The 13,322-nt window shown below is 52.7% G+C and overlaps 2 protein-coding genes across 4 annotated transcripts in view; one reads left to right on the top strand and one right to left on the bottom strand.

Annotated features, from left to right (window-relative positions):
* Positions 1-580, top strand: part of TRIM55 (tripartite motif containing 55) — a 40,895-nt gene extending 40,315 nt beyond the window's left edge. Inside the window, exon 10 of one of the 3 annotated variants that reach the window (XM_074146776.1) lies at positions 71-580. In XM_074146776.1, the coding sequence (XP_074002877.1) occupies positions 71-190 (120 nt within the window). In that variant the 3' untranslated portion in view covers positions 191-580. The remainder of the gene's footprint in view (positions 1-70) is intronic. The other 2 variants (XM_074146775.1, XM_074146774.1) reach the window with 2 other exon arrangements.
* Positions 581-2,822: 2,242 nt separating this feature from the next.
* On the bottom strand, positions 2,823-3,353 carry CRH (corticotropin releasing hormone). Its single transcript, XM_074146718.1, has one exon. It carries the CDS (start codon positions 3,351-3,353, stop codon positions 2,823-2,825), a length of 531 nt encoding a protein of 176 aa, XP_074002819.1.
* Between the last annotated feature and the right edge of the window lie 9,969 nt (positions 3,354-13,322).

Raw genomic sequence — 13,322 nt, 5'->3', positions numbered from 1 at the left:
TGAAATCTTGGGGATTTTGGTGCAATTCATCTTTTCCTCTTCCATTTGTCAACCTTTCCTTCCTTTACAGACTGGTTCTGAACCATCCCCTCAAGGACGAGTGGAGGAAACTCCCCTGAGCAATGAGAGGGGTGACGAGCCGGCTCGTCATGTCTTCTCCTTCTCCTGGTTGAACTCACTGAATGAATGATGACTCACTCCGGCTGGCTTCTGGTGTGCTTCTCCTCGGAGGGACCGCGAGCGCAGGCAGCCTGGCTCAAATCCGCAAAGAAACTGGCCTGGAAAGGGATATCCGAGCAGGTTTCATTCCCAGGAACTTAGTTGAACCTCCACGTCGTACCCGGCCCTTGAGATGACAGTCCTGAGAGGGGTGGAAGCATGGGGACAAATTGCTATACTGTATTGTAGTCAGAGTGTTTTCCAATACTTTCTTGTTTCCAAGGGGAAAATAGCATCACTTACAGCTGTAGGCTGAGCACTGCGAGTGTTTTGTTATTCACTTTTTGGCACGTCCCCGTGTAGGTGTAAATGCTTCACCAACGTTGTTAGCTAAAATGCTGGTATGATAGTCACTCGTAGCATCTTTTGCCAACACAGTGTGTCTCCTCAGTACCCTCCCGCGGCCCCGCTCGTCGGTGCTGGTGACTTCAGTGACACTGTCGCGCCCCTGGTAGCCCCAAATCAGGGTCACTTCTAAGCCCCTCGTAGTCCCCAAGGTACCGGTGCCCCCCTCCCCGGCTGCGGAGGCTGAGCACGGGAGAGGAGAGGGAAACTGCCTTTTCTTCCTTTGTGCTTGCTCTCCCTGCTCTGCCACGACAGAGAATACTCACATCCACAGGTTGTTTGTAGGGAACGTGGCCAGCGACAGGGATGGGGAAGACACACGTGCCGAAAGCACTGGCCACCCCCTGCCCGTGGATGCAGGACACAGCTCTGAGCCTGTGGGGCAGACACTGGGTGTTGCCCACGTCTGTCCAGCCGTTGTCTGTGTCTACGTCTTCTCAGCCACCCCTGCGTGTAGGAAAAGGGACATGTTCCTGCATGAAACCAGGATGCTGTGGGGTGGTCACACATATTCATTCAAGGTTTAATTTCAAGGCCCCATGGTGCTCTGGTAGAAAAGGCGAATGCCGCATGTCCTGCTCCACATACCTGGCAGATGTTGAGCCATCTAATGAAATCAAATTTGCATCTTAAAAGAAGCTCTACAGGTTGTGCTGAAGGTGACACTTAGCAAGTTTTGTCACTGGGGACAGGGTGGCAGCACTCGGTAGTGTTTAAGAGAGACTGGCAGGTTGCCGGGACTGCCTGGTGCCATGGGGGACCAGGTGTCAAGCTCTGCACCAGGGTGAAGCATGGATCTTTCCAGGAGCCCCGAGCCAGGCCCTGGACACACAGCGTTTGGCAGGGGACAGTGCCGGGGCACAGGGGGGATCTGCACTGCATCCCCAGCAGGACCAGTGAGCCAGCAGAGCAGACACCAGGCAGTGCCTGGTTAACTGTGAGGGGTCAGCCCCAGTCCTGGCCATCCCTCGCTGCAAGACGGAGTCCCACCGACCTTCATTCCTACCTGTTTTCCCTGGAAAACCCTCCTGCGAGGGAAGTTTTGGAGGCCAGCTCTAAGCAGCTCTGAGACTCACCCAGCCACTCCACACTGCCATCGCATCGCCTCCGGCTGCTGGAGCAGCTTTTTCCCTGGGATGCGGTTTAGGATGAGGGATTTCCTATTTTCTCCCTGTTGTCCCGGCGGATTTTCCTCCCTTCCTCCCGGGAAGTTTCCCCGCAGGCATCGCCACCTCCCAAGTGCTCCTGGGAGGGACCCGGCTTGGGCACCGCCGCCAGGACGGAGGAGGGGGGAAGAGACGAAGTGGGGAGGAACCTGCCCTTTTTGGGGTGCCGGAAGGGTGAGCAGAGCTAGAAAGAAAACAGAAAAGGGATGCGGCAGCGCCTCACCGGTTTCCCATCGCTGCGCGCCGGGCGGAGGAGGCTGCCCGGCCCCGGCAGCAGCGGAAGGAGCCGGGGACCACCCTCGGGGGGCTCCTGAGGTGGGTGCCGGCAGAGCTGGGGGCGACCGACAGGCCCCGACCCCCTCCCCCGCCGTCCCCGGGAGCAGCCCCTGCCCGGCGCCCGGGACCGGCGGCACGTCGGGTCTGGGAGATCCCGCAGGGACGGGGGGTCCTCGGGGCGGGGAGGGGAAAGAAAACATCCCCGGGAGTGATTTGGGGCTCCCTGCGGCTCTGGGTGTTTGAAGCCCCCGCCCCGGTAAGCGCTGAGGGATGCGGAGCAGCCCTCAGGCGTCTAGGCAAGAAAGTCTACCCAGCCATCGTTACTTTGCAGCTTTTATTAAAAATATAAATATTAAACATTCTCTTACACAACAAAATCGACCGAGCGCTGAAAAGATGTTTTATTGTGAAAATGTTTACAGGGGGGGGAAAAAAAAAAAAAAAAGTGGATTTAAAGTAGCTTACAGAGATTCCCCCTCCCACCTCCCTGCCCCCAGCAGAAAAGTTATCTGCCTTCTTGGCACCATTTCTTCCAATGCTCACACATCCCTACGTAGCGATGGCACTAGAACAACTGGGAAATGGAGAAATAAATAAAGGTAGGGGAGGTTACGAACGACACTCGTGTTTCTGCACTTGGTACACGGTTGTGCATGCTAGTCAAGGGGACAGAGGCTGTTCGGAGTACACCCTTCTAGGTTTAAAGCTATATAAAAATAAAGAGATGACATCAGAGCAGCACTATGGTACATCGGACGGTGTAATTATTCTTGTGCTAACTGCGGAATCTCTTTGGCAAGGCGGGGAGGGGCCGCTTCACTTCCCGATTATCTCCATCAGTTTCCTGTTGCTGTGAGCTTGCTGCGCCAACTGCTCGGCTCGGGCCATCTCCAAGACTTCTCGCAGGAGGTGGAAAGTCAGATCCAGAGAAATCGGGGGCTCCTCGGACCGCTTCTCCCTCTCCACGGCCTCACCCTCGGCTTCGCCCTCCTCGGGGCTCCCCAGCGAGCGCTCGGGCAGCTGCTGCAGCTGTGGCACCGCCGCCCGGAAAAAGTTGCTGGCGGAGGCTTCGGGCTGTAGGTGGCTGGTGCCGCTGGAAGAGGCGGAGAAAGAGCCAAGGGGTCTCTTGTTGAGGTTGCCCAGGCGCAGGAAATACTCTTCTCCCATGCGGAGCAGGACGGGCAGAGTTTGCTGCTGCTGCTGCTGCGGCTGCTGCTGCTGGAAGAAATCTGGCTGGTGCAGAGCCCCGTGGGTGGCTACCGGGCTCTTGCTGAGAGCTCTGCACTCCTGGCAGGGCAGGAGGGCGACCAGCAGGATTCCCGTGGAGACCAGCAGCGGGATCTTCATGGTCGGGGCCCAAAACCTGCGGGAGGCAGATGGGGGACGGAGGGGAGATGGGGGCGCGGGGGGGTTACACAGCCGAGCCGCGGCGGCGGGGAGGGCAGAGCGGTGCCGGGGAGGGGGCGCACACACACCCCCCCCCACGCACACACACATACACCCCCCGCCGCTGTCCCGGTGCTGAAACGCGCCGCTCCGCACCCCTCCGCGCCCCTCCGCGCCTCCCCGCGTCCGCACACCGCGGCCCGGCCGCGCTCAGCCCCGGCCCCCGCCGTCGAGGCGGCCGCCCCCCACCAACACCCCCCGCCGGCAGCGGCTCCCGGGGACGGCGTTGGGCTGAGCCCCTGCGGAGAGAGTCCACGCGTGTTGCGCGGACCCTCATCCCTTCACCCACCCGGGGCGGGGGGCAGCGCCGTGCGCCCGCTGTCCCCAAAAGCCGCGGAGTGCGGGCGTCCGGCTCCCCACCCCTCCACCCCCCCCCCCCCCGCGCCTCCCCGCTCCCTGCCCGGCCGGGGGAGCTCCCCGCCTCCCGCGGGACGCAGCGCTCAGCCCCACGCAGGGCAGCGCAGCCCCACGCAGGGCAGCGCAGGGCAGCGCAGCCCGCTCCGCGCCCGGGCGCGGCCCCGCACCTTACCTGGGGCGGTGGCGGCGGCGGCGGCGGCGGCAGGGGAGGGCAGGCGGCGGAGGGGCTCGGCGGTGCCCGGCGTCCCTTCCTCTCGCTCTCCCTCGGAGCCGGCTCCTGGCGAACTTGGGATCAGATTTGGTCCTAATCAGAGCCGGGGCGCGGGATTTTTATAGCTTAGACCCTCTCCTGGAATCACGCAGAACTTGCCTAATAAGCTGACGCTCTCCTGACAGCCCGATTGCGTGCCCCGATCCACTGCTGAATAAATCATGGGGGCCCGTCGGAGCGGCGATGGGCCGAGTTTCGCTATCGCAACCCCAAATCTCACGTCCAATTATATCAACAGATATTTATCGCCTCTGCGGTGACGTCAGCCGGGCCGGGGGCCGGGGAGTAGGGTGCCCCCCCCCCCCCCTTCTCCTTCCCCCCCCCCCCCCCCCCCCAACCACCCCATTGACAAAAATACGTGAATGAGGCTTCCTAGCGGGCGCGTACTATGCGAGGTCACTCCGGGAAAACTTTCCACTCGCCGGCCGGCCCGCGGGGAGGGACGCGACCCGCCCGGGGACCAGGGCTGCTATCCCGGAGGGGGGGGGTGGGGGGGGATGTCTCCTTCCCCCATCCACGGTGCTTCCCGGCCCCCCCGCCGCCCCCGGGGCCCGCCCGCACGGGGTGGTTGCGGCCGGCCGGCGCGGGAGGCTCCGCGGGGTGCGGGTTTTGCGCGGACCCCGTCTTTGCTCCGCTCCCGGGGACGGGGCAGCGCTTGCCCCTGCAGAGCGGCCGGCGGGGCAGCCGAGCCCCGCGGTGCCGGTGCCGGGAGGGACCCGCGGCACCCCCGACACCGACACATCGCAGGGGCTGCCCCGGGCCCCGCCGCCGGGAGAGGGGGCGGAAAGTCCCCGATGGCGACGGGGAGGGCCGGGGGGTGCCACCGTCGGGGGCCGCCCCGGGAACATCTGCCGGGGCAGGGACCGCAGCCCGGGCACCGCTCCGCCCGCTCCTCCTCTCCTGCCACCGCCGGCACCGCCGCCTGCTCGGCCCGGCCCGGCCTCCGCGCTGCCAGCTCCCACTCCCTCCTTCTGGCCCTGGCTTCTCTCCCTTGTCTTCCCACTTCTTGCGCGGAGGTGGCAACTCCTCTTTATCCTTTTTTTTTTTTCTCCCTCCCTCCTCGACACTACTAGCTGATCTTCCCCACCTCTTCTCCCCCACGGCCATGTGTGTTACCCTCCAGGGTGTCCTAATCCCACACTGAGCTGCCTTTCAAGTGCTCTCCCGTCTCCATTACGTCCGCGTGCTCCAGACCGTGTTCCACCAATGTCTCCAGCTGGGTTGCTTACCCTCAGATCTCCTCTTCCAGGAGTTAGTGCTGCCTATAGAAATAGCTTCTGCCCAATGCCCATTCCAGGCGTAAATGTGCCTTCTTCACCTTTTGCATCTCAGTCCTGCTCCTCCACTGGCTACATCACTAATCATGTCCTTCCCTTTAAATTGGAAAATTGTATGGAAAACCTAATGGTTTCATCCTGCCTAGGCTGTAAATGCTTGGGGTCATGTATTTGCAAGTCTCCCACCACAGTGAGGAGTTTCAACAGACCACAGAAGGTAGTCATACGCTATCACCGTTAAATCGGTGACGAATCTGAAATCCATTTCCTTAATAAAATAACAAAGTTCAGACAACTTAATATATGAGGCTGGCCACAGCCCAGTTCTGAGCAGTTCCTTAGGGATGCTATACACTTTAATTTTTTTTTATACCTACCTCCAGCCTTGGACGCTCCTGGTGAAGTGCCAAAGAATCAGACCTTGTGCATCATAAAGAAACAAATGGAAAAACAAGTAGTAATACCAGAGATTTATCTCTGCATTACCTCTGTTAGCTCAGGCATTCATGAACTGAAATGCGTATTACAACAAAACCAGAACGGAATATATTGTGTAGATAGTCACAGCAGAAGCTATTTGTATGCTTTTAAAGCATGTCAGCACAGCTTTCAGTGAGAACAACAAGAGGTTCAAAGAAACAGGAGCTAAGTTCAATCAGTTGATGGAAAATGCAAGAGGCACTTACTAAACTCAAACCCTCCAGATGTACTCTGGGGTGGGTTTTACCACTGTGTCTCCATTTTTAGGTTTAATATACCTTTTAAAGACACAAAACCTCTTAAAATAATGTGATCATAAATGTAAAGAAGGAAGCATTCTGATCCAAATACATTTTTTCAGTGTCGTGGGTGAGATCTGAATAAGATATAGAGTTGCATCTCTCCGAAAGATTGATGCCAGTGAGAATTGGCTCAGATTACATTAGGTTTTTCATCATTTATGATATTATTTAGGTCTCTTTAGGCAGACAGCTTTGTCCCTTGAAGAATTACAGGGATAGCAAATAGACCATAGGAGTGGGCTGGGAGAGCTCCTGCAATTTTCACAAGAGCTGTAGAACCTGCCAGGTTCTTCTCCCCTTCTTCCTGACCCCTGGCTCAGAGCAGGGTCTGCAGTGTCTCACACATTTGTTTCTAATCCAAAATGGTCATATTAGCCCATTTTTCCCCATAGATCCTGAATTATGTGTGAGAGGGCTTACAACAATTCAAATGCAAGGAAGACTGTGAGACATCTGGATAACGAGGAATATAAACTATCACAGACATGCAAACCAAAAAGTACTTCCCTCAGCACTTCAAATGAGGAACTGCCTGCCTAGGAACATAGAAATCCCATCTCCAGAGTCACTAGTTTCTGGTTTAAATCTCAGCTGTCACTCCTGAAGGAGATTACAACAGAAGAAACCCTGGATTCTCACCAGAGGGGTGAAAGAGAGAGATATCAGGTATATCTGGATTAGAGTTTTATGTTTAGTGATACAGTTTGAGATTAGCACACCCTTCACAAGAAAAGTATTCATGTTTGACTCATTCTGCAAACACCAGGGGCAAACAGAAATTTTGCAGTGAATCACAAAATTAACATTGTCTTGAAATAAAAAGCGCCAGCGAGACCCATCTCCTCTCTGCTGGCTTGGGTTGGGTGCACCTGGCCCTTGGCCTTAGTGATCTCAAACTCAGGCACCTCCTGCAAGGCAATTATAGCTACTCCGAGGTAGCTAATGGAAAGCAAAAGCATGCCCAGAGCATGATGCATCCCATCGCAAAATAGTACCTTCAGGCTTCTGGAGAAGCTCACCTCGTTCCCTTGTCTATAAGGGGAGAGCAGACACCTACTTTAGCCGAGTCACTGGATTTTTAGATAGCTAATGTGAGGCGAGAAGAATCCCCTCCTCACTGATTGACCACAGCAGAGAGACCACTCCGTTCTAAAAACAGCAGTACAGAAGGGTATGATGTTAAACTGAGGGCATGGCTCTTACCACAGGTATTTTTGAAGATGTCCAACTGCAAACATGGATGAACACAAGCTACTTGTAGATCAGCTTTCTACCATGGGGCGATATTTCATTACCGGTCCAGCTTTTGTCAGAAGGTGGTAAGGATTTCTGGTGCTGTTGAATGCAGCAAACATTTCCACATCATCTCGCATAACCGCTTCATGTCATCACCATCATTACTTGGCCCCTGCAATCAGCTCACTAACATGAGATCTTACATTCTGTGACCATTTCAGGTGAACCCAATGCCCCTCGTCCACTCTGGGGCGCCAGCATTCATACATCGGCACATCTATACATCGCCTTTCCGTTTCACCCTTTGGTATTCCTGACACTGAGAAATCAAAATCCGATGGTTGTAAATGTAATGGATTACAGGATGATCTTGAGAAAAAGGAAAAGAAAAATAAAATCAAGGTATCTTACTATGCCTGAAGTTGAAAAGTCATTTTAAGAACAAATACATTTGCCTGTTATTCCTCAGCAGACTGAATTTTCTAGACCAGTCATGGCAAACTTCAATTAAAGTGAGTTAGAAAAAAAAAATCAATAAAAATAAATCAATTAAATACAAAAGAGTATGTTCTAGGTCAGGATGAAGAACAAGACAGATAAGGAGTTCTGCCATCTGCCCTTTCTTCTGACCCCAGAAGTCTCCAAAATCCTCTTACTCAGTTTTAATTTCTCTTTCAATTTTTCAGTGCTCTCGCTCCAGGGAGGGAATCTCATGCTCCTGTCAGAGGGGTTTCCTGTGGTGTGTCTGTGCTGGCTTTGGTTGGGGTAGGGTTAATTTTCTTCACAGTGGCTAGTATGGGGCTGTGTTTTGGGTTTGTGCTGGAAACTGTGTTGATAATAGAGATGGTTTAGTTACTGATGAGCAGTGCTCACACAGAGTCAAGGCCTTTCTTGCTCCTCACACCACCCCACCAGCGAGCAGGCTGGAGGGACACAAAAAGCTGGTAGGGGACACAGCCAGTACAGCTGACCCCAACTTTTCCCACAGAAGCTGTGGGTACCCCATCCCTGGAGGTGTTCAAGGCCAGGCTGGATGGGGCTTTGAGCAACCTGGTCTGGTGGGAGGTGTCCCTGCCCATGGCAGGGGGTTGGAACTCAATGATCTTTAAGGTCCCTTCCAACTCTAACCATTCTATGATTCTATGATTCTAACTGACCAAAGGGATATTCCATACCAGATGACACCACGCTCAGCAATAAAAGCTGGGAGAGGAAGAAGAAACGCTGTAGGTTCAGAGTTATGGCATTTGTCTTCCCAAGAAACCATTACCCGTGATGGAGCCCTGCTTTCCTGGAGATGGCTGAACACTCGCCTGCCCATGGGAAAGCAGTGAATGAACTCCTTGTTTTGCTTTGCTTACGTGTACAGCTTTTGCTTTTCGTATTAAACTGTCTTTATCTCAACCCAGATGTTTTCTCACTTTACTGTTCCGATTCGCTCTCCCGTCCCACCGGGGACAGCAAGTGAGCGGCTGCGTCATCCTTAGTTGCTGGCTGGGGTTAAACCACAACAATGTCTTGCTGACATATCAAGAGCTCCACCTATAACTTACAACAGGTTTTCTTACAGTCCTGTGAGAGAGAGGAAAGCACCTTAATTTCCCAAACTTTCCAGTGGGGAAAAACATAAGAGGATGAAGAGATTTACCCAGTGTCCCTCAAGGATTTGTGTACAAGGCAGGAGTGAATCTTGCATTTTCAGGGACCAAGTTCACAAGCTCAACCAGAGGACTATTTTCATTCATGACTTAATGTTCATATTCTTGATCCCAGATGGCTGCCCACTTCTTTGGGCCAGGGGTCCCCAGCAGCAGGAAAAATTCCTCAGGAATATCCTCCTGGTTCCACCGTGTCTGGGGAGAACACAGCCGTTCGCAGGGGCTCACACACGGGGGTGGATTTGCAGGGGTGGTTTTCCTCCCAAAGCCTGACCCCCAGCTGAGCAGAGGCCAGCACACGCCACTCAGGAATCTCAAGCATGGACCTTCTGCCCCAGCAAGAACCTTCCCTGTGCCCAAAGCCCTGCATGCCCAGGGGGATATTCCCACCAGCAGCATGTAACACAGAGAGGAGCTGTGCCCGTACCCTCTTGGACATCACCAAAAAAGCACTTTTGGAGGCCTCGTGGCCTCGCTCTCTCCTTCTGAGCAGTGAAGGGAAGTTGGGGACGCAGGCTGGGAGAAGCGCGCAGGCGGGGAGGGCTGCGCCTCACTCCTCCTGACAGCCCTCATCCAGGGAGGCAACAGCTGACCTTTATATTTACCTCACAAGACTCGTCAGTTGCTATTCTTGCTCTCAAATAAGGGCTGGAGAAGGCTGCGTGGGAACATGTGTGAGCCCTCTGTCTGTTAATGACAATGCTGCAGGAACGCATCTCACAATTATTGGTAGCAACAAGGAAAGCCATCAAACAAGCACTCCCTGAGAGCACCAAGGAATCTACGAAGGGCTACAAAGATGATGAGGGGACTAGAACTTCTCTCTGATGAGGAAAGGCTGAAGGACTTGGGTCTTTTTAGTCTGGAGAAGGGAAGACTGAGCGGGGAACTAATCAATGCCTATAAATACTTAAAGGATGGGTGTCAGGAGGATGGGGCCAGTCTTTTTTTAGTGGTGCCCAGTGACAGGACAAGAGGTAACGGGCTCAAACTGGAACATAGGAAGTTCCATCTAGGCATGAGGAGGAACTTCTTTCCTGTGAGGGTGGCAGAGCCCTGGAAGAGGCTGCCCAGAGAGGTGGTAGAGTCTCCTTCTCTGGAGACATTCAAAACCCGCCTGGACATGTTCCTGTCCAACCTGCTCTAGGTGGACCTTCTCTGGCAGGGGGTTGGACTAGATGATCTCCAGAGGTCCCCTCCAACCCCACATCATTCTGTGATTCTGTGACTCTGTGGTATTCCTGGTTGTCTTGGTGTCTGGAGACATTTGGCCATGAGAGAAATTTTGCTGGTCAGCTGAGCGTCCGATCTGTCTGTCTGTCTTTGGCATGGACTGAGGAAAGGACAAGGGTTTGGGTTTGCACCTCGCACACATCTGAAATTGCCAGGTTCACCCTAGTTCACAGTGGCAGGGACAAGGACACACACAAATCACTTTGAGCAGCTCCATACGGGTTCCAGCAAGAGGGAAGGGAGATGCTGAACCAGAGGAGGGAAGGGGTTGGGCACCCAAGCCACTGGCCAAAGGGTGGTAGGGGAGACCAAGGAGAGCTTCCTCTGCAGGGAAGGGCAGGTGGGAATCCCCACATCACCTCTCCCCAGACACATCCCTGCCCCTGTGAGGTTAGAGCCCAGAGCTGTCCCTTTACTCGGCTCTGGGAGAGGGGCACAGAGGGGACTCCACAACGCTCCAACCATACTGCCCATGACTGCTTGAGGGCTTGCTCCAGGCAGCCTGTGGGAATCATCCACCGAAGGCCAAGAGCAGATGAGAGCCTGTCTGTCCAGCTAGGACATGAAGGGGGCCTATAGGAGAGATGGGAAGGGACTTTTTATTAGGGAGTGGAGTGATAGGACGAGGGGGAACGGTTTTAAACTGAAAGAGGAGAGATTTAGATTAGATCTTAGGAAGAAATTCTCTTCTGTGAGGGTGGTGAGGCACTGGAACAGGTTGCCCAGAGAAGCTGTGGCTGCCCCATCCCTGGAGGTGTTCAAGGCCAGGCTGGATGGGGCTTGGAGCAACCTGGTCTGGTGGAGGTGTCCCTGCCCATGGCAGGGGGTTGGAACTGGATGATCTTTAAGGTCCCTTCCAACTCTAACCACTCTATGATTCTATGATTCTATGACATCCCAGTGGAAAGGGCCACTGACCCAGCGATGGCTTCAGCCATTAAACACACCCTTGATGCCAGGGACCTCGCCTTGCTCTCATCACGTGCAGCACCAGGCCATTAGCCATTGGCATCAGCAACAATATGTAGATCATTCAGCTGTAAAGTTGTAGCCATGTCATGAGCGTGGGGAAACCATGCTGCTGGGCTGATGGAGCTGAGGGTCACTATGAAAATCAAGAGAAACATTTGAGCATTTCCCAGCATCCAGGAAGAAGAAATTTGAGCAAACTTCTGGGGTGTTTCTTTTTATCACTGGCCAACCCACTGCTGTCCCACTGGAGGAAAAGATAATGGGAGGAAAGTTGGAGTTGGGATTTGCAGAAACCAAAACCCTCACTCAGCGGTGAAACATCCACTGTGTATTTGTTGTGAACAAGGATTTCCTTCGTGATGTAAGACACGTGATACACTCCCATGTAAGAGCATATACAACATGAGAATGAGACTGAGAAATGAAAAATGAGTAGAGGGAAAATGATCAGTGCAATTTAAAGGAGGCTTGTGATACCAAGGGCAACTCCTGCTCCTGGAATCTTGTTACAACCTCAAAACCGTTGCTAAGAAAAAAAAAAGAAAGTTTGGCCTTCAAGCTTAAAGACATCATCCAGCTATACCGTCAGGACTGAGAACCCTCAAATAAATACCAGGAGAGCTGAGAATGTCATCTTCTTAAAAAATCTCATGATTCTGAAAACAATCTCAATATCTGGAGGAGATAGAGATGGGGGCAGCATAATTTTGGAAGACTTGAAGCTAGAGATGTTGCAACTGCCTTCTCACTCCTTTCAAGTGAGGAAACATGGGAAGAAATACAAACACACTATCTGTCTTGAATGGCTGGGCAACGGGCTATATATAGAATCTGCTCTGTCCTACTTAAGTTATGACTAATGCTAAACAATTAGAAATTCAGATGTCTGCATATTTGAAGGAGCAAACATCTCTAATGCACCATTTGTTGTTCATTAAAAAATGGAAGAATCAAAGTCTCTCTAAGCTCTGACGAGGGTGCACTTATCAACAGGTGCGTGTTGCTGGAAGTGGAGCCCCATGAGACTAATTGCAAGGGATAATGAACAAGATGAGGCGTTTCTTGGAAAAAAAGATTGTTATCTTAATAATGACCATACTCATGCCAAACACTGCAAATTCTTTAGGGAAGGGACTTTCTTTTTTGTTCCATGTCTGCCTGGTGTCTAGCACAGCGGCGCCCTAGTCTGTGACTAGGAATCCTAAGTGCTACTGCAATTCAAGCAGTACATTATAGTAAATAGTAGCATTAAATTAGCTGGGAACATGAAGGTGGTTTTCATCAGCATCTCAGATGTACAGGATCAACAAACATTTCTCTAAGTCAGAGGCCAATGGAGTTTTATTTGAAAATGCTTCATTTTTATGAGGAGAAGACAATGCTCATACAAAACTACAGGAATTTGGCAGGACTTTTTGTCTGGTTCCTCTAATTCGGGGCTGCAGTGTCTGGAAGCACTAGAGTAGGTTTTGATATAGCCCAGATGAAAGACAGGGTGAAGGAATCAGAGTACAGAAAACACAAATCACGCCAGCCAATAAGTGGAAGAAATGATCAGTCTCCAGCAGACAAGATCTCCAGATTTCTCAGCCGTTCCCATTCTCACTGTGGGTCACCGCTATTGCAAAGCATGTGCTTAATGAGTTTACCCACTGGATGGTTTCCTTCATCTCTCTTCTGCTTCGTCACCATTACATCACGGATGTAATGAGAGGGGCTACGAGGGGCACTGCCTCACCATACATCGTATTTTATTCTTTTAGCAAAAGAGGAAGGTTTTAGTCTGGAAGAAAATAACGGCTTTATTCTTAACTCCTGATGCTGGGAGAGCAAAGGCAAGTAGCAATGGAGGAATTTTAGCTGCTCCTCTACAACTAGAATCTTCCAGAAAACTTAGAATATCTTCAGCCTAAGGATATCATTAAAAAAAAAAAAACACTCTACTTCAGGCTAGTGTATCTTAAAATCGAGTAAGACAGACTGTGAATATTCTTAGGCACCAAGTTTTTGATTTCTCCTTCACCAGGAAACAGCGGTGCCAGTGGCCTGACATCAGGCCACTTGATAAGAAGCAAATCCGGGAC

The sequence above is a fragment of the Numenius arquata genome, chromosome 4 (genome assembly GCF_964106895.1).
Source record: "Numenius arquata chromosome 4, bNumArq3.hap1.1, whole genome shotgun sequence".
In the NCBI taxonomy this organism is placed as follows: Eukaryota; Metazoa; Chordata; class Aves; order Charadriiformes; family Scolopacidae; genus Numenius; species Numenius arquata.
Note: the sequence above shows the minus strand (reverse complement) of the source record. Positions and strands in the feature narration are given on the sequence as shown.

What these genes read in the sequence shown, in the direction of transcription:
- CRH (XM_074146718.1), bottom strand. Translation starts at nt 3,353, where the DNA reads ATGAAGATCCCGCTGCTGGTCTCCACGGGAATCCTGCTGGTCGCCCTC.